Here is a 25,394-nt window from a genome sequence, read left to right as displayed (position 1 = left end):
AAGTTCATTGTAATCACTAGTGGATTTTGCGGACGAAATTGATGCAAATGAAATTTATTAAAAGTGCGTCGTTGAAACATAAATTCTCATTCATATATTAACTATTTTACAATGTTGACTTCTCGTAATTCGTAAATCCGCATTGCGGTTTGTTCGAGAGTCTTCTTAGCATCGACAAGCATACAATGTTTTTTGATCGCTCCTTTTCTCGTACGACACGAAATCTTGTGACAACATGTCTTAGTTTTACATTATGTGAACACAATACAAATATTATATAAATTTATTAAATTCTATATCTTTTTTCGATTTAGATACATAGTCATAATTATTTATAAAAATTATACCAAACATTGTATATATTGCGTATAAAACAGTTTCAAATTTTTCATTTAATACCTTGCGTTGATTGTTTTTCTAAATCATACGGTTATATGTTATATTTATTTTATTCTTTATGAATAGATACATATCTGGGGATAATTATTAGGTACATTAACATCAGAAACACATTTAGCTTGAATATTCACAAAATACTTCCATAATAATAATAGATGGATCGGTATCACGCTTTTTACGCTACGAAAATCTTTATCTGATTTGAAAGATCTGATTGAAGAATTTTTCTCATTCTAATAAATCAATACAATACAATGGTATTACATTGAGCGCGCATAAAGAATCGACTTATAAGAGATTCAAGTTATGTAAAAAAATTTTAGATTAAAATTCATGAAGAAAAACACATGAATCAAAATCGCTCGTGATAAATATAATCACAAACGCGTATTTCATAACTCGTATGAATAATATTCTTAATAGATCCATCAAAATCAATTATTTTATCATCATTTAGCTGGGAACGACAAGTTTCCAAGCGTGCGCATATACAACTACTTTTATATTTACAGTAATTCTACTTACATGGAATCGATGAAACATAGTAATTTTTATGAAATGATAAAAATTATGATACACACTGAGGATTAGTCGATACGCGACGATTCCGAGTTTCTGAGATACGACCAAATTGAGCATAATTTAATAGTAATTTTCAAGACAGATAATATGGCAAAGAGATATATCCTTGAATTATAGTTGTAATCAATGTAATTTTATATGTCCGTTTTATTGTTTTGTTTTGTTTTTAACGTTGTTCTCTTCGCGTTTTGTTAAACTTAATTTTAAAACTTTTTCTAGACTTTATTTTATATAGATTTATTTAAACTTATTGCGCAACGTATTGAACATTTTTAAACTTTCAAACAATATAAAAATATGTGTTAGAGGCCCCGATTAAAAGATGATAAAGATATATTTTTGAAACCGATACTTCAAAAGTGCGCGAGACCTGAGATGTCCTGCGGAGAGGACACACGAGAGGTATAACGAAAAAGAATCCTCTTCCTTACGGAAGCAATATCTTCTGCTCCGCAACCAGTGAAACGTTTGACCTCGATTGTCTTATCGGAAAGTTGTGTCGGAAGCTAATACGGTTTATGTCTGTGCATCCGTTGATGCGACTGTTTCAGTCGCATCAACGGATAAAAAGGGATTTTCTGATGCAAACTCTTTTCTGTGTCATCCTAGATTTCTCATTGTATATCGTTTTTCCAAACGGATATGAAAAGATACGAGAGTCTGATACGAGCATTAACCTATTGGCCGACTGACTCGTCTTCTTCATTTATCAATTTCTCTTGTCAACGTTAAATTTTTTTTTTTTAATTATAATAATTATAAAAAATAAGAAAAAATAGTTCTTTAATTATATATAAAATTATTTTACATAAATAAAGAAAAATTTTATAAATATGAAAGTGTATTGACGTAAAAGTGATATATTTTTAACTCGTCTCATCATAACTCATCTTTCTCTTTATCTTTGATAATTGTATTACTTTTAGAGTGCAATAAGAATTATATTTTCCCCATTTCCCGTATATTTAGAGATTCCATTTGCGACTGTATATTATTTTGAATACGATTCACCGGTGTAGAGCTACATTTGAACGAATTCGTGACGTGTACATAGATATGTGCGTATTTTCGTTCAACATGGGAACAAATATTTTTTTTCCCTTCCATATATCCTTCATGTATTCTATTCAGCCTTAAGTTCCTTCACAGACTTTCCTCTACGATAAGCAGTCCTATAAAAGTCAGAGAAGAGCACGATGAAAATCGACGAGTGAAGTAGAAGAAGACCCGCAATCAGTTTCGGATAACCGCAGTCGAAAATGAGGGCCTGCGCGCTGTGCACGAATACCACGAAGAACTGCACCTGAAAGTTAATGCGGATTTAGCCGGATACTGGAAATTATGAACAACTTTGGTGAGTAAAGAAAAAAGATTAATAGCTAATAAGGCAAACCTAGAAGTGTGGCAATTTAAGCTTTGAATGTATAAAGCCTATAATTTGCAAAATAATTAATTTAAATTTATTATTATCTTTTTTATATACTTAATCTTGTGCGTATACTTGGTTTAGTACTCTTGATTTCATCATATTTTATATTATCGTCGTATGTTATATTTTTTTTATATAAAAATCTTTTTCTCGGTTCTCTTGTATTATACATAGTCGTATTGCGTATTGCGATTGGTTCGCTCAGCTTTGTAATATGATTGATTTCATCAAGCGATTCGAAGAAAATACGCCAATATACATATATTATGTAGCAATAACTACTCATAAATCTATTGCCCATCACATGTTCGTTCTTTTAACGATCGAGAGGCCGATCCGTGAATGAAACAACATCAGTAGTGCGGGCAAGAGCCTTTCGAACTTTTTGAACGCGGTTTATCTTACAACTGGTATTTCTCTTAAAATTGTTTTCGAGGATTGGTACGATAAAGAAAAGTCCATTCAATAGGGCGAGTCGTCACACATAAATGCCAGACACCGTTAACCGACTTATAGAAAGTACAGATATAGATAGATGTGTATATATGTGGCCGAGTTTTCGCGCACCGTATGCCGATAGTTAAATTTACCGCGAGTTCATTTGGTAAAAACCTGCCATGCTTTATTATCGAGATATACTTTCGGTGCCAATTTATTCTAATACGTCCCCCACTGTGTGCTCGAGATATGTGAAACAAAGACAGTTGCGAGCGAATGATTGTGTTTCACGAGCGAACGCTACTTTTATATATAAGGAATTATATTCCGAATATTTCAAACATAATGTTAATTAAGTTAAGCACCAAGCATATCGTCAGAATTATGAATAGAGCTGAGAGGAAATTATTTTCGTATTGTGCTAATTTGACATTTGCAATTGGCATCTTACAAATCGCATGTAGGATTAGAATTTTTTAAACTGTGAATAATTCTCTAAAACTTTTTAATTTCTACTCGTATTTAAATGTCAAACGTCTCGCGCGCATTATTAGATTTATCAAGTGAAAAGATCTTTTTGTTGTATAGTGTTCTAATATTTAATTAAGAATTAAGAATAGATGTGCGAAATTGTTTGATGGATTTCAAACCGATGTTGATACGGCTGATTATATATCATCTTCCATAATTTGTGTAGGTACCAATATATCGTGCAATATATAAATTAACATTTGCAATTGATATATCGCGCAACCTACGTGTAGAATCTCCCTAGATGGATGCAACTTGCTAAAATCTTTTTTTTCATTTTTTCTCACTTAAATGTCAGATATCTTGCTATTAGATTTAGCAAGAAAGTGAAAATATTTTCTGTTGGTGTAATTCAACTTTAAATTTTTTATAAGACGGATTTTAAAATATTGTAAACGAAATTGCTCATTATTTCACTAAATAATAATTAAACCGATGCATACGTATACGTTTCTATAGTATTTTTTGAATCTTTCGTTATCGCCGAATTTTTTTCAATTATTATTTCTTTGAACAATTACATATTTTTTCAAGTTCTCTGTGTCGTAATAATCGATTTAGCAATTGTGCTCCATTAAAGGATTAAACAACCGTGCTATTTATCTACCATTCGATTTAAAGTAGTTTCGCCATTGACGAAACTTTTTTTCTTCAAAATCCTGACTATATCCTTATCTATCCGCGCGTTCCATTGCGAGATGGAACTTCTCGGGGGTGGGGAAAAACGCGAACACAAGTGAGTGCACCTGTACTTGGCATGTAGCGGATCGATGGTCTTGCGAGATAAACCGGGATAAGTGAGTATTTAGGTGAGGCTTCGTAGGTATGCAGCCGGTTCGCGGTATCTCTCGCGAGGTCGCGAGTCTCGCGACGCTGGGTGCGGGCTGCAAGTGATGACGACGGCGACGGCGACGACGAGAACGGCGCGGCAGCCGCGATGGCGATGATGATGATGGTGTTGCCGAGGTGGGATGATGGTGGTAGTACAAGACAGTGTTCCACAGTACGGCATATCGGAATGCCAAATTATTGCGCCACCGCCAGCGTGGTCGGCCGGGTCCGGTGGCCGGCTTTAAAGCGAGGTCTAGTCAAGTAGAATTGCCCAACGCGCGCGCGTTGTACTTTTCACTTTCCCTCACCCCTACCTCTCGTGCGCACGTACAGCGCATGAAATTTAGAGCCTAGGTAGAGACCGGGACCGAATGATCTCTAACGAGCACGAATGTATGGCCGATGGCCCAGAATCCACGAGCGATCGCGAGTTCATTCGAACAACATGTTATATATTATATATCCGTATGAGAGAAAAGAGGAGATGACCGCGCGCCTATACTTTGTCAAAAATTTGTCCCTTTTCCAATATTAAACTCGATCTTAGATCTCGATTCGAAAAGATATTGACGATGGGACTGAACGAATTCTGCCGTGATGTATATAAGCACGAATATTTTTTTCTTTTTTTAAGGATCTTCTCTAAAAGCCGTGAATGTCTCTATTAAATATGGATGGAAAGAGAGAGAGAGAGAGAGAGAGAGAGAGAGAGATTTGAGAAAATATATTTTAAGTGGTGTAGCCGGTATAGTAAAAAAAATTTAACGGAATAAAAAAAGTGTTTTTAATAATCTTATTTTGTTTCCATACATTTACAATCCGAATTTAATATTATTTGCTTAAAAGAATAAGTAATATTCTGAATTAGGAATACGCTATCTTCGCGCAATTTATTTTAATCTCGAAAAACATATCTTGTTACAGGTTTCTTGTATATTATAAATGCAAATTCCACATTCATTACAATTTTTGCATAGATTAAAAATGTACGATTGATTTAAAGTCGTCGCGATTATTGTAACGAGAAACGCCGAACTGTTGCGAGACCAGTTTTGGATCCTAAACCACAACTAGTAAAGTGGCACGCAAAAAAGCGAGCAATGAAAAGTACGTTCTATCGTAGACTTTGTCGTAGACTTTAGTTACTGGCGCAAAGCGAGAGCAATTTTAAATATTTATAAAGAATTTCCTCTATTTGTCACTCTTTCTCTTTCTCTGTCTAAAAAAGCGTTGCTTTATTAAAATATAAATTTTTTCTTTTTTTTTTTGTTTCGCAATTAATATTCATTGATTTTTATTCATGAAATTTTGTTAATTTCGTTGATTTTAATATTATTAGCGGTGCGTGGAAGGATTTGCATCAAAAAGTAGACTTGTGGGAGGAAAGCAAACACGCTATGTGTCTTAACGGACAATTAGCATATTTTGCGTACTACCACGATGCACACCCTTTAAACCTTTAAGGCAACGGGTCAGTAGTGCTTCTATCCATTCACTTTCAACGCGGATTATTATAGCGAAACTTGTGTTGTGCAAGAAGAAGGTATCGCAAATTGGTATGATCCACGCATTGAGAAAATCGCTCGATACTAATGTACACTTGCATTTGTTCACGTATGCATTCTTGCTGTATTATACTCAGTCAGAATCTCACTCAGCATTCTTATGCCTGCAATGTATCGACAGGCATTGAATCTAATTGTACATTGCAAATTATACACTGCATACACTGCGCTTGAAAGGGAGGAGAAAAATCTACCCTAGATAACGCATATTAAATTGATTAATTTATCATAACAATAGTGATCGAGAGCTTTGAAGAATCTGAGAACTTTTTCGACAAATAACGATGCTTTTAGATTTATTTATATTGAACATATAGCTCATATGTTAAACAATCAGAATAGTAACAATATAATTCGGGACAGTTTTCTATCTCTATAATTTTGTGCATTGAATTGTTTTTTTAACTGTACAATTACAGAAAACAATTTTTGCATTTGTTGTTAATTTTATATATCTTTTGATTTTGTCTGAATACGTCCTTTAAAAATTTTGCATGTGTTTCGGCTTGATTTAATTTTAATTTTATTCTTGAAATAACATACGAATATTAGTTTACAAAAGGATGTGTAATTTAATTAGAGCCGCTTACTTACCAATTGTACTGTGGTTAAGTGCTTCTTCCACCATAAGTACTTTTGATATTCTGGGCCCATGGCTGCTAACATATAGTACGCGTACATGATCACATGTACCGCATTGTTTATAAGATTGCCCAAAGTACCATGACCGCCTGCGATAAATTTCACACATATCCACGTTTCCAGAGGTGTGAGAGAATGATGATACAAATGCAGGAATGTCACTTGGCTATCTTTCTTGCGTAGTACGAAGAATATCTGAAATTTCAATGAGTAACGATGTTACAACATTTTCTGAGGTCGTAATTTCCTGTCATTCAGCTTATTGTTAGGTCTAGATTCACTGACCTATGATCTAAATAGGAACGGACGCGTCCCTATGCAAATCATTACGTTTAATCCATGTAAAAAAATGGATTGAAGACAATGCTGATTGTAAAACTATGTAAGATCTAACTTTAGAAATTCAGAATTAGATATTCGATCAAAAAATTGGAATATTTTTCATTAGAAAAAAATATCAAAATAAAATCTTCGGGCCGTTTCATTTGAAACACACACACACATAATATTATTAAAAACAATTATTTATTTAGTAAAAATTATTTATAATTATTATATAATAATTGTTTATTTAAACTTTTAATTATATATATAATTTATTTTTATTTATGTCAATTTATTAATTAATATACATATATATATATATTCTCAAGTCATAAGCTTCTTAATATGAAAATAAATAACAAAAAGTTATTGATTTTTTAATATAAAGTACATTTAGGAAAGTGCATGTGTGTGTGTGTGTGTGTGTATGATATTTCACAGTGTGATAATTCGGCAGATAAAGCTCTTATACCGTATATATATCTTCTCTAAATTATCTACGTTCGTTAACGGAGTGCAATGATTTTCCTTATTCGAGTACGATAGACGCGATAGTGGCAACATTCGCCGCTGTCAAAATTGAGCAATAAACAACGAAGGAGTTTGTTTCGCGATGATTCCTATGTTCGGTTGGGTTTCGTACGCGCGTTGTTGAAAGTCTAGCAGGCACTTTCTCTCTCGCGAGGGTAGGTAGGTAGGTAGGTAGGCAAACATCGCGAATTGTTGGTTCCTTCGGTCAGGGTATCTAACGAACGATCGGCAATCGGCTGATTAAATCTTATCTGCTCCTTTTATCCGCCAGCATGATTGCGTGTTCGACAAGCAATTCGGCGCCGCTACCCGCGTTGTTCGCTCGCGGTAATAAAAACGATTGCTTAAGGGTTATTGCGTCGCGAGAAGGGATATACGAGCATACATACGTGACTATCCGATTCTCGTGAAATAGGCTAACCGTATACTCCGCCTTTTTCTTTACCTCACGATCTATTTATTATGCATACGCGTAAGTATCTATCGCAGAAATACAGGATAATTCACTAGATCATGCGTGATGAAGTACAGCAAGTAAAAGATACGCAATAATTTACTCTCAATTGATTGCATAGTTTGACAGAGAGAAAAAAAAAATTTTGCACGAATTAAATTTTGAAAGTGCAAATGGATAATAAAGTCTTGTTCTTTTATTTTAAACATTTAATTTAACAGATTTTATATAATTCGGGATTTCTTATTCATTAAAATGTCGAATAATGAAATCTATAAAATTGTTTAAAAATTTAATAATCGCGACATTTTCACTAAAAATAAGTAACACGATATATGAAGGTAACACGATATATCGATGATATCTTGTTCTGTTTTTAAGAGCAAAGTAAACAAGCTCAAATAGATCTCTAGTTTATAAAAATACATCTGAATATATTCTTTCTCTGTAAATAGAAAGTGCGCCTCTTGATTAGGTGATTTCGTTTTTTGTTTTAACGTTTTGAATGTTTTGATGACACGAAGGAAATTGTCAATAATACTTATTATGATGCTTTGCGTAAGATATCCTTATCATATTCATTAGAAACTTACATAATACTTTTTTTATTTAGAATATTGTAATTATTTTAATATATTACAACATTTTGTTTCTAGTTCTACCCAATTACATATTTATCCGATTAATAATATGTATTTATATATTTATATTTTGCTAGTTTTTTTTTTTAATTTTGTTTTAAAACACTTGAAGATATAGAAATCTCTCTTGGAAATTTGTTGATTTGTAGCCTTTTGCATAATTATCTTCATTATTATCTGATACGTCACGTATGAAAGTGAGTCATACCGTGTCAGCGAATTCCGTAAATTTGCTGATGAAGTACCACCAACAAAGATTCGCCATCCTCAGAGCGGACGGATTGTAGGAATAGTCAACCGGTTGACACTTGTAACTGTAGTCAAGTAGCCATCCAGACATCAAGTGCTGCAAAAAATCGAAAACATCTAATTAGATATATACCAATTAGCTCCAATAAAACGATTTTGACTTTAGCGTTCTCGTAAATCGATTAAATATCTGATGTCTCAACTTATTTATTTCGATATTTACAAAAACTGTTTAAATTCAACACAATAAGTTGATGAAATGTAATTTTGTGTAATATCGGTTTGAGCAAACATTTATTTTATTTCGCCATATTGGGTCGTGAAAAATGATAACTCTGCTTTCTCTGCGAGAAGAATTACGAAAGTTAAATACATCTTACAAAATAAATACAATTGAAGAAAACAATAATACAATTTGTAATGTTTTATATTAAATAGATATATTTTATAAAAAAATCTATAAAAATTTTCTTTATATTCTTTATAAATAGATATGTGTGATCACACTATTTATAATCGCTAATTGTGTCCTAAATAAATATAGCATTATTATTCCGTTGATTTGATGTTCTAGATTCGGTTATAAATGTTTGTGGTGAAGATTGCGATATATTTCATTATCAGCTTTCACATAGCAAATGACTAACAAAAATATATAAATCGGTTTCAAGAGGAACTATGCGTTTTAAGGCCGACATGTACCGTTTTGCATATTTTTGTATATTTTATCTGCTTAATATTTGCATAATAAATCTATTTTTTATTTCTTCCATACACAGATTTGCACCTTTTTTCTCATGACTTGACAACTTTTCATTCAGTTTACGATATTTTGTAATTTTAAATAGTTTAAACAATACGTTAGAAAGTTGTACAAAATTTTTTACGAGAAAGAAAAGTCTTTTGAAATATTCTTATTTTCAGAAAGTATATATATAAAATTTATTTATTTTTTTTTTGTGTAAAATAATAATAATTTTATACTAAACCGGTTTATGTGATTTTTTATTACTTTATTAACGCACTTGATAGAGATAACTCATGTGTGTTATTTTATTTGCTCTTGACGTAAAAAGAACAATTGTTAAAGGATTCTATGTTTTAAGTGAATTAAAATTATCACATAACTGAACGATCGAAATATCTTGAAAATTTATCTCATTTCGTGCATATAAAAAGATATCCCGACTGATTCTCTAACAGAGACGACAGTTACTGCGGTTAGTCTCTTCTGCAAAATAAACTTTCGCGTAGTTGCAACCGTTCATTATCCATCCCATTGCGCATGAAAAATCATTTCTTGTTGTGTGACCTTCCACACGGAATTTTACTTCGTATTTTTGATCGTACGCCGTAGGAATGACGAACGAGGCTTAGCACTTTATGGAAAGTCGAAAACAGGATGTCTCGTTGCTAACGAAATGCGTATTAGTGCATAGGTCGATTAAGCAACGGCTATAGTCACCATGAAATATTATACTTCATGTATATTTCCTATCACGTTTCAGATCGTTGTAATAGATAATACGAAAATAATAAAAAGACATTTTTAATATTTCAATATTAATTTATATATATATATATATATATATAATTTCAACATGAAAAAAAATTTTTAGTGATGTGTGTGTCGATGTCGAAACATCCATATGTATATATGTATATGTCGAAATTTTTTGAATACTTGTATATTTTAAACATATTAAATTAAGGATTGCAATAAAAATGCATATACAATAATTAATAATTCACGCAGAATTGTATTATATTGATATGTGCAATCTGTAAAAAATATTTAAAAGATGTGAGAGCCATATCTATTCCATGTTTGTAATAGAAAAAAAGAAAATATATTAGCTAAAAAAAAATATATATATATACGATAATAAAAATGATATAACTACAAAATATTGTATAAGTATATAAATTAGTTTGCGATTAATATCTTTTGCCATTTAAAAGATCGAAATGATTGATTATTATCAAGTGGGGAAGAACAGATTGCGAAATTGATGTTCTATTGTAATTAGATTATTACAAAGCGGATGCTTTCGTATTTTAGTAACCTTGTCCAGAACAAGGTTTTTAAAGATATTCGCTACGTCTGGTGTTATGCGGTAATCAAGGTAGGTCAAGGTTACCACCAAAGAAGTAGAGAGAGATCGCATCTCTCTGTTATTAGAATTGTAAATTCTTTATTGAGCAACTTTACCACTAAATTTATGAGCAGAATTAACGCGTTATATATACAATTAATTACAGTTCACGAGAAAATAAAACTTTCGTTCGAAATTTAAAAGAAATATGATTTCTTGTTTTTACTGTCTGTATTATTTAAAATTTCTAAAAATGTTTAACCTATTATATTTACACACAGTAGTTATATTCTCTAAATCCGAAATAAATGTACGAACTGGAAACGATATCGATTGGAAAGATTTGACATCTCTATTAAAATGTTTTATGAGAGATTTAAATTTTTCTTAATTAATTAATTTAACAATTTTTGAGAATTTTAGTATTAGGATTTTTATCGATGCTTTGCTTTGAAATTATAATGATCTCATACTGCTTCCTGTTTGCCCATACTGAATCCAAATTAATTAAGCCTCCCGAGAAACGACTCGATTAAAAACACGTTTAACAATTTAAGATAAACTTTTTTCCGCGATTCTTAAATACTCGTTTGTTCTTAATGTAATAGTTTAAAGCGTTATAACAATGATCTATGGTAGTGATATAAGAAAGTAATACGATTGATTAAATAGTATATGTATTTAACAAAGAGTGGAATTTAATTAAGATACGTATCTTATGACAATTAAGTTGTCTCGTGATTGCGTTGACGCTCGCGCAGTATAATTGAAGTTCTAGGTCGAAGTTTCTTCCTCAATCTTCTCTTTCTCTCTGTGTCGACGATTACGCCAACTATTCATCATCCCCTTTCACCGTTACACTTTGTTAACCGTAACAATCTCGCGAATTTATTCGCGGCTGTCCGCTTCGATTCTTCATCGTCATCTCCGCGACTAGCGATCCAATCCTTTTCGATCTCGCGTATACGTTATATTATACCAACGACATACTTACATCGTGACCTATATAACGTGGCAGAAGTTGCTTGACCGGCTTCCATCGTCGACCGAGTCCTTAGATCCTGACGGATCATTAGCGTTCATGAACTTTGCGCGTCGTGTATGATTTCCTGTATAGCGAGAATCTAACGATGGCTATAAGAAGACGCGAAAGTCAAGGGTGACTTAGACAAGGTCGTATCAAGCTCTCTCTTTCTCTCTTTCAGTCATTCACTCGCATATAAATATTCTCTCTTTCTCTTCCTTTCTTTCTCTCATTCTCTTCCTTGCTCTTGCATTCCTCGTAAGCACGTTTTCCCGCCCAAAGGTTGTATGGTCGCAAATTACACGATTTCTAGCCCGTGTGCCTCTTTGTCGAGGTATCTACTTTCATGATTCTCTCGATAATCATTTCGTACTATTTTACATAATCATTGTATCTCCTTCAACATGTTTTAAAATAATATTGTATTTTGTTTTACACATTTATTTAAAATTTACCAATTTTTTAAATCGCCCGAAATAAAATAATTTTCCTATTCAATTTCATTCAATACGATATATTAGCTTTTATTTTCTTGCAAGATATTTAACTTTTCACGTAAAATATGTAGGTTTTGGATTGCATAGGACACTTAAAAAATTTTATCAAATTTATTAATATTATAGATTTTTTAGATGAGGCTAAATGTGTCATTTGTTAAATATATTTAAGATATTATATCCTTTGAAAACAACACGGGTATGTATTGATTTTATATATGTATACTGATGAGAAGTCATAAATTTAGTTTAGTTCCCGAAAAAAATAAAATTTTATCATGTGTTCGATTATATAATAGTTGTGAAAAATTCGTAAACATTACCTCGTATAGCATCCCTAGCGAGAAGACAACTTGAAACGCGTTATACGCTACCAGGATACTTCTGAGTTTGTACGGCTTTCTGTTGGCCATCATACGCGGGCCGAATATGACAACGCCATATATATAAAGGAGCACGATGAGAAATGTCGGTATAGGCGAATCCATCAGAGGCCAGTCGCTGACACGCGGATCCGAGACCGTCGTAAGAATCTCCGTGTATTGATCTAAGGCCATTTTGACCAGACCCTGGGCGCCTACGAACGTCCTGTTTGAATCTGTCATCTCGAGCCTCAGTTCCGGCTCCCTTTCTGCTACTAATTCTGCTGCTGCCGATGCCATTTCTACAAAAAAGAATGTGAAAACTGATATTGTTAAAAACAAACTTTACGTTTAATTGAAAAATTCAAAAATATTTTACATATCCATTAAATCAGAATTTTTAGACATAATCAGAAACTTTACAAAAATTATCGTGTCAAACAATTTCAGAATATTTTTATTTTTAATGTGCATAGAGTAAATGATATACGCAAAATGTTTGATCGTATTGAGTAAAGATAGAAAGATATTTTAATGTGTAGATAATTAATGTGTATTCTTTTTGAATACTATTAATACATATGTGCTAATCACTATTATTTTTATTGAATTAAGAATGTGGAAGAGCGAGAAGCCACTTCTCTGATAACAGAAGGATTAATATTTTAGTAAAATCTGTGGAATTTCAATTATTTGTCGGTCTCTCTGCATATCGAGAGTTAATAAATATTTAGCTTGATCCGGTTACGTGCCGGATATAGTCTGTACTTGCGTGGGTTGCGCTTGTTAGTTGTGCACAATCCAATCTACAATCAGATTGATTTCTCGTTCAAGTCAGGTCTGGATATTTGCTATTTTTATTGGACAAGGTATTCTACAATTTTCTACAATTTTCCAACTCTGTAATTAGTATCTATTATATAGTCTCTGATCGAGAAAATCGTGCACTTAATAAATTATTAATAAAATTTGTTAGTTTGAATAAATTAAAATTTATTAAAACTAACAAAAATTATAATGTGATTTTCGATGTAGAATAATTTACTTGAAAGAATCAATGGAATATTTTTAAGTCACTTTAATTACATATATATATATATATATATTTTCTTTTGTAAATTAAAATTAAAATTATTATTATTCTAATGAATTTTAATTTATTTAAAAAACTTAATATTTATTTATTTTTTATGAACGTATATTTTTTTTTCTTTGCATATACACGTATTGTATGTTATGAACTAACTGAATTGCATTCTCTCAAGCAATGTAATTTTGCAATCGGGCGAGATTCGCGAATAATACTCTTTCCGTTCACGTTGATGCGCGCAATTATACATACGTATAATCCTAATCGTCGATCGAAGCGAGTCTAGCTCGTATATACGACGACGTTATTAAGAATTCTTGTGTTATCGCAAAGTCATCATGCCACGCTTTCGCTATGACTTTATGTACGGATGTCAACCGGTCTTTTTTCCTTCCCTCCCTCTTTTGTCCTCATCCTCTCCATTAATCACTTCGTATTTTTTTTTCTTTTTATCTTGTTTTGCACATAAAATAAATCACTGTATCTTTGTCTTATAAGCAAGCGCAACGATGTGAGAGAGTTGCAAATATATATATATATATATATATATATATATATATATATATATATATATATATTTGCAACTCTCTGACATCGTTGCGTTCGCTTATAAGGCAAAGATACAGTGATTTATTTTATGTGTATATATATGTGTCTAATATAATTATTATATATATAGTATTAAAATCGAATTCTAATGTCAGTTTCTATATTCAAATGAACCGAGCAGATGTACGCATGATTAGCGTTAAATCGCACGCATCATCATCATTCAATGACTAATGATGCTGATTTATAACGATTTCTCGACAGAAGCTAAAACTCTCGGACAATATGATTTTAATGCCAAACACAAACTAATATGAATCAGCAGATTTAATTTTACTATATTCAATATAATGTACATTCTTTTCAAATTACATGTTACATGTGTGGCTGCAATCTTTGAAGCAAGATGAGAAGAGGAAAAATCAATAGCCAAAAAAAATAAATAAATAAATAAATCATTTTTTTTTTAGCTTGTCAAAGATTATCTCTGTATCTCTCTAATAACTTTTATAGTATATACATATATATATATATATACGTAATCGTGCTTAAGAACATTCGATCTTTGATGAATTTTTTGCGTAATCGCGGGACAGTCATGTTGATAATAATTGAGTATTGTGCGTCGCATGTTCAGTACTCTGTCTCTGTCACGTCATGTACTTTACGAGATTTAGAACTTGTCGTTATTATTATCGCAATTGTTACCGACGAACAGCACTAGTTCGAAAATGACACTTTCTCGCCGTTCATGGAGAAAAAAAATCTATATCACGTAATCTTATGTACTTCGGATAAATACCGTTTTACCACATGGTCATTAGATTGCATTCTCGTAGATCTGACGGTTTGTGTCAGATTATTATACATGAGTCGTGCGAATTTTCGCGCGCGACAACCGATTTGTATAACGCGACGGAGGAGATAGTCGGTCCTCGTAAGAGTTCGTAATCGCCTAAATGATTTTCGCAGTAGATTTTCACTTCCGCGCCCGATTTAAGACTCTATGTAATCATCTTTCGGAGACTCTCGATGCATTTCTTTTCCATTGTCACGTTGGGTGACACCGGCTAATCGAATGGAGCGGAATCGCGAAAATAGCCGCGACTGCGTCTTCGCGATTTGTAACACTCGATTACTTATGATTTCCGTATTTGTGATATAACTCGGACGGTTTCGAGCTAAGTATTATTATTTTTTTTAAGATAGGATAGAGAGAATTGCGTCCAGCACGAGGGAGAAAAGATCATAACGACAATTTTCTCACAATTTGATTATTCATGATTTCCGTAATCGTGATGCAACTACAATATGCAGTTTCATGTTATGCATTAGAATCCTTTAAAGAACGTTCTCGCATATATGTAAAATTTATTGTAGATATACTAAAATTTTCCATTTATTACTGAGTTCTTCAAAAAGCCGAATTCTAACGTAGCCTGAAAAATTAAGACGTTTTTATAATCTATTTACAATACTTTCCCAAGTTTTTATGTTATTTTCAATTATATTATATGCGACTCGTTGTCTAGAAAAAGATCCTTGGAATAATCGCTTGTCATTAATATTAAATTATGTCGGAAATTTTAAATAACAAATGAGAGAGAAAAAGAGAGAGGGAGAGATTAGAGAAACGATTACGCCAAGGATAATTCTTAGACAATGAGCCGCACAATCTTGTCCAATTATACGAATAGGGAATATATTGTAACACTTGTATTGCGTTTATCCATGCTCGCGGTTATCGAAATTTAATTATAAATCCCGCTTATAAAATGGACATGGGGGATGAGCAGGTGGCAAGCAGACCAGAAAAATAAACGAGCCGCGATTCGATTATTGCCGCTGCGGCCGGTACGGTGTGTTCTAAGGCTAGCCGCGTATTTTAGCGTTTGCGTAATTAATATTGCAGTTCCGCGGACTGCGAAAACTGGGGTAACGGCTATATGCGACTGAAGGTTGCTCAATGTCGTTGCGTGGCCCTTCGCCTTTTTCTACGATCAACGGCCAGATTTTACCATTACTTCTTACATATCGCGCACGCATATGTACGCGCGTATTGCGTGTGCGCATTGAAACGTAGAGACGTGGGTTCTCTTACGCTCGCGAGCAACCTTCGTTACATTCCGCAACGAATGAACCCCTGATTTCGCGTCTCACCGGATGCGCGTTATTTAAACACGATCATATCGTGTCGATGATGTCAATGTTGCTTATGATTAAGATTACGCAAAAACGCATTGCACTGTTTATCGAGAGAATCTGGGTTAATGATCTAAGTTTCTACAAATATTTCCACGTGTTGCCCAAGTGAAAGTATTATACACGTGAATTTTTCGTTAAATTTAAGATTTATTGAATTTTTATTCACATTTTATTCATTCACAAGTACGTTTTACATTTAAATATTATCTCAGTATATATTTACCCTTTATCTTTAGTTTTTTTTTTCCATGAAATTATAAATTACATGGAATAAAAAAATTAATAATTTGTTTATATATTAATTATATTATATTGTATGTTATTGAATAAGCGAAAAATCTGTTTTCAGTCACGAAAATAGATATTTTTCTCTTACGAGACGGAAATAAAATTTTGAGAGAGAGAGAGAGAGAGAGAGAGAATGCGCGCACGGATGCTTTAAAAAGCAAACATATATAATTTGAAATATGCCTTTGGATTATGAACCTACTTTAACCTATTCATTTTACTTTAATACCACCATAATGATATTAAATTTATCGGGAAGAACGGTGGGTCGTCAATCTGACAAGGTTAATAACGGCACGCGTTTTAGGCGAGGAATCCGACATGCGAATCCTGATTCGCGTCGTCTCATCTCGGCGAATGTCTCATCTTACGGTGCCGGTATATCGCGCAAACGGCACGATCTGTAGAGCAAAACGGTACTCGTTACATAGAGAAAGTCTCACGCGACCGCGAAAATACGAAGAAGGATGAGATCGGGAGAAGGTGGCGAGCAGAGGGAGATGGAGAAAGAGAGAAATACCGTATAGCCAGTGTCGTAGACGAGTTCTTTCTCAACGAGAAGAGAATTCCGATGATGCGATGGCAACATCCATGCGGCAGGATGGCTCTTTGAGTTTAGTGGGTAAGTGGGTCGTCCCGACCGTTTAATTGCCGATCGGCCTCTGCCCGTATCGGCTGTATAACACGAGATATTTGCCGTTGTCATGCCGGGTGAAGTGGCTCTTCCTTTTATTCTCTTCTTCCACGATCTCTTCTTCTCTCTATCTATGCTTCGCACTTTCTCAGATCACTCACTTCCTTTTAACGCGCGCACATGCGCATCTTTTTACTTTCTGATCTCGTGCTACTAATTGATACAAATTTTAACGCGCGTGTATCACTTTTGCTTGGCATTGTCGAGATTATTTTAATCTTTCCGTGACATTTCGATCAAATTAAAGATCATTCATCTAATTTTTCTAATCTTCTTTATTACATCATCCCGTAAAAACTTATATATTTTTCATTCATGTGCTTAAGCTCTGGAAATAAAGCTAAAAGAGCTATTATTTTTTTAGCGAATTCTAACAATATTTATGCATATGTTGAATTTATCTTACGAAGGATTTGCATTGCGCTTCTCTTTCTCGTCTCACTTTTTCAGTCGATTAAAAATCGTTTTGCTGTGTCAGCTTTCTGTTTCATGTATATAATAATCGTTTAGCAATCTTCTTGATAAGAGTTAATCGATTAAATCGAACTTGCTTAACGGCTTTGTTGGCTTATGCAAGAAGACTGCGATTGTTTCGATTGCAATCAGGAAATTAAGAAATTAGCAGTCTTGACGAGACATTTTGACCGGATTATAATTGTGTCAAGAAAGCACATCCGCAATTGGTAAAACGTCAGAATTAGCATTATTAATGTAAGTGCGGCAAAGGAATAATTTTTTTTCTTCCGTCGATAAAACTATTTATAAAGTCACTCTATTCTTATATATTTCGAATAAATCGAATATGATTAAACGAATATAATTAAACGTTAATCATCTTCTACAGATTCGAAAAGATATTACAGCTTCATGGAATCGTTTCTTACTTTTGGTTTCTTATATTGGAATTAATTAATTATCGTGAAAGAGAGAAATAGAGAGTACAATGTTTTGTATACGATTATTGCAAATCACACGATGTGCTTATTTCGATCTTTATATTTCTTCTTCTCCGTTCATTTTTATTCAATTTAATATTTTCTTAAACAACGCGTGCTCACTTGCTATTCTTATCGATGCTCCTTTAGCGGTTGCTTTTCCTGGATTTGTGCCTCCAGCCCGGAAACGAACGCTCTATATCGCAAAACGGGTTCTCTGTCGATCTATTCGTTGTACATCATCATGCAATTCTTTTTGTGCATACGAAAAAAAAAACGGCTATTATTCGCTAATTTCTCTGTGCTACTAGCCTGTTCTTGCGCGATCGAAATTTATCGACTTTTAAGAACAGTTTTCACCGTTTTACTAGAGTAACGACGTCATTTCTTTAGAAACGTTTAGGTAAAAGCGCAGATTTATGATATATTATTAGATTCAGAAATAGCTATTTACTATTGTAGTACATTTAATTTCAAACATTTATAGCGAGTTAGATCAAATTCACTCAAAATTATACGCGCAAGTGGCAAAGTCCAAGATTAGGATAATGATGGGACATAAATCGAAATAATGATGAAATATAAATGTGATGCGACATATTTTTTATTCTGATACAATTAATAATTGTCCATCTTTGAAGATTTTGTAATATTTTTTAGGGACTTCGCAGGGAAAGCACAGGAGTAAAGTACCAACTTTATAACGATTACTGGGTTGTCGCAAAGATTTAAATCAATATAAAATTACGTAAATTCTCCTCTCTAAGTTACTTATCCTTTAAATCGTTATTTCAAGTTTCAACATTCCTCTTCTGTAGAAACGCAAGAAAATCTGCTAATCGATTGCAGTCTTGTTTTTCTTTCATAAAGAAAGTAGATTTTGATGGTAGTAATCGAGTTGAAACAATTTACAGCATTTGCGTTTTTTCACGAAATTTATAATTAAAATTTACTCAATATACAATTTACGTGACAGTTTTATTTGACTGTCAAATGAAGAATGAGATACAATGACGTCATAACTCTTTATCCCATATATCGATCTCGTAGTTTTTTGCTCACTTTTAGAGGAATTAATTATGAGGCGCGCCGAAGTTTCCAATTTATCATTTTAACGTTTTATTTCGACTTTGCTCCCGGCCAGTGAAACGTAAAAATCGCGTTTGACTTTTTGCCCGACATGAAAGCATATTTTTTTGGCTAGTATTGTTTTCGCATTAAAATTTCTCCATAAAGCCGAATAACTTTATATTGCTTGCTTAAGAGGACGAGGTCGATGTAGTTGATCGGGAAACAAATTGCGCTAAGCAATTCAAAGAAACATATAAGGATCCTTGAGAAATAACTTATATAAAAATATAAAATGTACATGTACAGACTTACAAGATTGGAAAAAAAAAAAGATTAGCAAGTATTTTTTTTTTCAAAATTGTGTTTCGGGAGGGAAAGTGTATACATTTTTTTAAACAGGATATTAGTATATGGATTTCATTAAAATTTCAAGTTCGGGATATTGAATATTAGTATTCAGACTAGATTAGACACTAATATAGATTAATGTTGTCAACTGATACGCTAAATGCGCAAATTAGAAGATAATAGTTGAAGGAGAGATGAAAGCGTCGTTATCGTTAACAACTCGAAAGTAATCGCCTCTGCAATTCTCAAGTGTTTCAATGTCCTCGATTTGGATAAAAGCAACGATACCTTAACGCTCTTTCGAAATTCTGCAGTCTCCGTTGGAGAGATCTTAGCCTTGACTAGTATAAAATATCTTCAGAACTTTACAGAGAGATGTATTGTGCCACATGAAATCGTGCCTTAATGTCTAGTGTAAATACGAGATTTATTTCTTTCTTCGCCTCAACACCTTTTGCATTCCGATGATCATTCATCTCGGCAGAGACTCTAACGAAGCGCTTATATTATATTAATCAGATGATAATTTTATCATCTCTATTCGTCTAAAATGTAATGAGGTAATAAAAATCTCAAGGCTACTATTAACTTAAGGAAACTAATGAATTTGAAGAGCACTTATAAAATCGTTTTCTTGACTTCTTTGCATGTTAAAATTGAATTTTAAAAGTTTAATAACCGAAAATACGATATAAGAATCGTACATATACATACGTCCGAGTGTGAACACAAATTAGATCGATCTATCGAAGAAGATATTGTATAATATTTTGTCATAATATATTTTATATAAAAACATTTTTTTATATATAATATCTTTTTTAATATTTCTTTTTCATTTAAAATTATCTGTAAAAAGACAAAAATTAATTTGTTAGTAAATTATATATTATGAGATATGTAATTCAATTATATAAAAACTGTGTTCTCATAAATTTCCATAAAAGAAGGGAAAAAAAAAAAAGATTTTTTTTTTTTTAATAGCATGTTCAAGTTTTTACGAAACAAATTGACATTTTCGATTAGTAAAATACATATTTACATGTTATGATTTATTCGAGATTAAAAGATTATTCTTCACTTTGAATAAACTTACTTTGAAAATAAAAAAAGCATCGGAAATTTATCAATAAATAATGCATACTCTTGTTTATGTTTTTTAGTTTATTTATACTAAATTATTATAAAAGAAATTCACATCTCTTTATCACATATCTTTACAATAAGAAAAAATATTCACATCTCTAGATGTAATAAAGATCTTCTCTGAATACTCATCAAAGAAGATGCGGGAATCGATCATTATCATGTGATTATATTTATATTTAATTATTTATTAGAAAATAGTAATTTAACATAATAAGTTTATCTATTTTTTTGCCATTCTCATCTTGTTTGTCCATTTCATGACAGATAGTTATTAACGATATTACATATATTTATATATATATATATTAACGACTGATTCTTTTTTACTGGGATATCATTATTGGTCATTTGCATTCAACAGAAGCAATACAACTATGTAGTTATTAAGTTCCAATATAAATGATTTAATCTGCACATTTGACTTATATATATAATATTATCTAGATTTTTTGTTTATATAAATGACGTAAAGAGATTAATTAATTCATATATATTTTTTTTGCTGTATTTTGCGGATTTTATTAGATTCGAATATTAAGGAGGAAGCTAATTAGATCCGCATTAGATTTGAAGATTACAAACTGTAATGATTTAAGGATTTTGGAAATTCAAGAATTTTTTTTTTCCGTTAACTTACAAATATTTTATCTGACGTCGCTTCAAAAGGGCAGATTACCTTTCCCTCGGATAATCGCGAAATCGCGTCGCGTTATTAAGAAACTGGCTCGAATACGGTCCAGCGACCTTGTGCCGAATATTACGGCGTGTTTCGAGACGGTTGTGTAATGTAACGCATTTCATGTGCCTGGATATATACATACGTGGGGGTTACATTATAACAGGTAGTTGACCACATGCAAAGCAAACGCACGCTCGGTGTATATACGTACACAGATTAGCGAGATCTTTGCGAGCAAAGTTTCTACAGAACTTGAGAAAGAATTTGAGAAAGGATCGTCATTTTGTCACCTGTCGAGAAATAATATGTATGCAGCATTCACGATAGGGCCAGACACTTAGAATTAAGGCTACTGCGGCATTTCTAACGCATATATTTTTCATCTTAATTATTAAATACAGGTGCGTCTCTATTTTCAAGAATATATATGTATTAAAACATTAAACGGGCTAATAAATTGCGATCCGTCATTCATTCAATGAAATTTTCTCTCTCTCTCTCTCTCTCTCTCTCTCTCTCTATTCTTTTATAGCATCCCTTTAAAATAAATTTCTTTAAAAAAATATACATTTTTTAAATGTTTCTGTATATATATATGTATGTATAAAATTAATTGTAAGCTAGTAAACATACATTTAATAATATATTTTATAAAAATATTAAATTTAATTGTATCAAAAAAACTTAATAAATGTGTATGTATATTTTACTTCTTTTTATTATATTACATACACGCGTATTTATCTATATATTTTTTACATAATATGTTTGTTAAAAATTATTATTACAAATTCTTCTTGCTCAGAAATATTGCATATTATGCAAAAAGATGGCTTTCGCAAGATGCAGTCAAATATTTGACCCATTTTTGACAAAATATTTTGTTAAAATATTATGGCAGAGACAGTGAAAGAGTGAGAGAATGAGAGAGAAAGGAGAAGGGAAAGAGAGAAAGAGAAGGTTAATGTCAAAATTTTTTCGAAGAACTTACTATGATATGAGAATATATATGTGACACACTTCAATTGTCATGCGGTTGCATTGAAGAAAATTTGCTTGTTCCACTTTTTATCGATAGGGGACTTTACGAACGATACGATTTAGACAATGAACAACGGTTATTTTGGCGATAATTTTCTAATCGTTAAGCCATTAATACAGTAATTTTTATTTTGTATTTTCAATTTTTTTATATTCTTTTTTTTTTAAATTTTTTAGAATTTTTTGACTGAAATCTTTGCCATTTCATATTGACGTAATTAATTCTATCTTTCGAAGCTCATTAAAATTTGAGATTGATTAAAATTAACAAATTACGATGAGATCGAGAGCAGTATCCGGAGAAAAAAACTTTAATGTACGAGATATACAATATATTTTGGCGGATAAAATTATGTTGCAGTCGGAATGAAAAGTATTATCATATTGTGTCAGTATTTAAATACGGCTTTTGAATATTAACAAGCCTGTGGCATATAAAATACAAACTATTTAATTGCATCGTGGATCCGTTATTGCATCACCGATATTATAATAAAACTAGTTTACCTTTCCGTACTATCAAATTTGTATATCAATTAAAGGAGCAGTAATAACGCTTTGTAATGTAAATTACAAAGCCGTTGTATGACACTAGCGTATTGCTCTACTATTTGATCTGTGGCCAGATGCTATCTCGCATATTAGAATGTTTATGCGTGTTAACAATGATATAATATTTTCACTTTGAGCAAAACACATAAGATAATAGGAAGAAATTTCTTCGGCACAGAAATTGTCTTTGATATTCCTAGCCTGATACTGATAGTCTCGTTATAATTCTATCGAATTGTCTTCAACTTTTTTAACTTTCTCTAACGCGCAGCATATCTTTTATAAAATTTTGAAGATTCACTCGATGATATTCGGATACGTACGCGAATTTTTGCAACGCAATGTTTTTTCTAACAAGCACATACGTTTACGCGCACCGATCCATTTAAGGAATCTGTCCGATTTCTCGCGGCGGAAATTCGTTTCGGACTGTTCGCTCGCTCGCGTTCCGCTCTCCTCCCCGAGATTTCCGAAATGCGCTTACCTTCTGCTCACGCTTCGCCGGATTCGATCGTCGATCAGAAACTTGGCCGGGCACTTCGCACTTCACCAACTCCTGCTCTCTTGGTTACTTGGAAGCCACCCGAAGTTACCGATCTCTATGTGATTTAATGGTGCTGCATCAAATCCGAGCGACGCATCAAATGGATCATCGGAGACTCGCTCGCTCGACTCTCGCGCACTTCCCTCGAAACTGGCAGACGCAACGTCGACCGATTGCGGCGGACACTGGTGATGGATACTGAATCGCGAGGATCCCCTTCCGATGAGCGAAGGGTCGCGGAGGGAGGTTGTCGTCACTCCGTGCACCGATCGCTCACGCGGCTTTCCCTTTTCTCGCGGGATCGAAAAGAAAAACACCTATGCGTACAGATAGCTACATATACTCCCACAATCGCATACACGCGATCGGTACTGGTCGCGCGGCGCACAACGATCAGTCCTACGAAGGGTCGTGAGGTTGCGCACCGGAATCGAAACGCGTTTACGCGCGTGTACAGTGCGAACGTACGTGCGTGCGTGCGTGCGCTTATGGGTCCAACGGCCGATGCTGCGAGAATAGTCCGCGGCGCGGTAAGTCCGCGGTTTAAGTATTGGCTAACCCAAGTGGGGTTTAAGCGCGCGTGAGAGCGCGAGGAGGGACTACACTGATCGGGGTCCTACCAGGTGATCGTCTGCGAACCCCGTGCCGCGTCCAGTCAAGGTCGCTTTTCTCAGGCGGCTACGTCCGGAGGAGAAGAAAGGTGTCTCTTCTCGATGATGTCGACGTACCACGGGCGTGACACCCTTCGGCCAAGGTCACGTACTGCTTGAAATACGCCGCGCCTCCGCTGAGAACCGACAACGTCGAGGTCAATTCGAGCAGCAGATTGGTATTCCACAAAATCTGTCGTCATGTTTTCGTAATTATTCATATTAGTTTCTTTCAACCGATCTCTCAATTTTTTTTCTCGTAGATATGACTTCCGGATGTACGATCGCTCTTGTGGATTTTAGCAAGATAAAAATGGACATCCAGACAATTTCAATTAGCTTGCGATTTGATTCTAATTATCTATTGTAAGAAGAATATTGAAAGTAGTCGCAATTTTGTCAATGCAAATATTTTTCATCATTCCTTTATAAATATTTATTAATAATGTAATAATACAAAATAGGCTAAGGTAGATAAGAAATAAGCACATGTCGTTATTTTGTATCAGATTTGATATCGCCGAAATATCGAAGTGCCAGTAGCTTTATACCAATAAGCTATATCGAAAGTAATAAGTTTTTCTTGTGAATTAAATTTTGAAAACAAAGAGACTCTAATCAATTTGAAATAAATTCGATTCTAACTTTCGTTTGATTGCTAAAATATTGAAATAAAAATATTTTTTCATAGATATCCTTGAAATAATTTCAGTGATTAAGAAAAATGACAAATTACAATTATATTCTCGCGCATGCATGACTATATTTTTAGAAGAAGAGACTTTTATAAAGAAGCGATTTGAAAAAAATATAAAGAATGTTATATATTTTTCGCTAATTTTCGTATACTCTCCATTATTGCAACAATCATAAATGTATTTATACTATCTAAGAATCCACGATATCCAGTAGTTCAGTTCCAGTTCAGTAAAAAAAAATCCATATGTAATTTCGAGATTTAAAAGCAGAACATTATAAGGATAAGGAATTCGATCAATAGTAAA

The 25,394-nt window shown here is 33.0% G+C and overlaps 2 protein-coding genes across 5 annotated transcripts in view; one reads left to right on the top strand and one right to left on the bottom strand.

Moving 5' to 3' along the window:
* Positions 1 to 25,394, top strand: part of Sit (stuck in traffic) — a 57,765-nt gene that overhangs the window by 736 nt on the left and 31,635 nt on the right. Inside the window, exon 2 of one of the 3 annotated variants that reach the window (XM_070297790.1) lies at positions 2,131 to 2,335. The gene's annotated coding sequence lies outside the window, so the exon portion shown is untranslated. Of the gene's footprint in view, positions 1 to 1,814; positions 2,336 to 25,394 lie in introns of those variants that run through there. The other 2 variants (XM_070297791.1, XM_070297789.1) reach the window with 2 other exon arrangements.
* Positions 72 to 24,274, bottom strand: LOC138934245 (very long chain fatty acid elongase AAEL008004). Of its 2 annotated transcripts, none has more exons than XM_070297793.1 (5): positions 23,681 to 24,274; positions 12,557 to 12,918; positions 8,576 to 8,713; positions 6,370 to 6,612; positions 72 to 2,284 (listed from the first exon to the last, which is right to left on the bottom strand). In XM_070297793.1, the coding sequence occupies exons 2-5, from the start codon at positions 12,893 to 12,895 to the stop codon at positions 2,105 to 2,107; spliced, it is 900 nt and encodes a 299-aa protein (XP_070153894.1). In that variant the 5' UTR covers positions 12,896 to 12,918; positions 23,681 to 24,274; the 3' UTR covers positions 72 to 2,104. The 2 variants fall into 2 exon arrangements, with proteins under 2 accessions (XP_070153894.1, XP_070153893.1); XM_070297792.1 differs by having other exon boundaries at positions 12,557 to 12,897; positions 23,681 to 24,273.

Source organism: Polyergus mexicanus, unplaced genomic scaffold (genome assembly GCF_030449975.1).
Source record: "Polyergus mexicanus isolate NDT 795.1 unplaced genomic scaffold, iyPolMexi1.0 SCAF_6, whole genome shotgun sequence".
Taxonomy (NCBI): Eukaryota; Metazoa; Arthropoda; class Insecta; order Hymenoptera; family Formicidae; genus Polyergus; species Polyergus mexicanus.
The sequence above is the reverse complement of the archived record's forward strand: the minus strand, read 5'-3'. Positions and strand labels throughout refer to the sequence as shown.

What these genes read in the sequence shown, in the direction of transcription:
- LOC138934245 (XM_070297793.1), bottom strand. Translation starts at nt 12,895, where the DNA reads ATGGCATCGGCAGCAGCAGAATTAGTAGCAGAAAGGGAGCCGGAACTG. An exon ending in TTACGGAATTCGCTGACACG is followed by an intron (nt 6,613 to 8,575) that starts GTATGACTCACT and finishes TTGAAATTTCAG; the next exon opens with ATATTCTTCGTACTACGCAA. An exon ending in ACTTAACCACAGTACAATTG is followed by an intron (nt 2,285 to 6,369) that starts GTAAGTAAGCGG and finishes ATTAACTTTCAG; the next exon opens with GTGCAGTTCTTCGTGGTATT.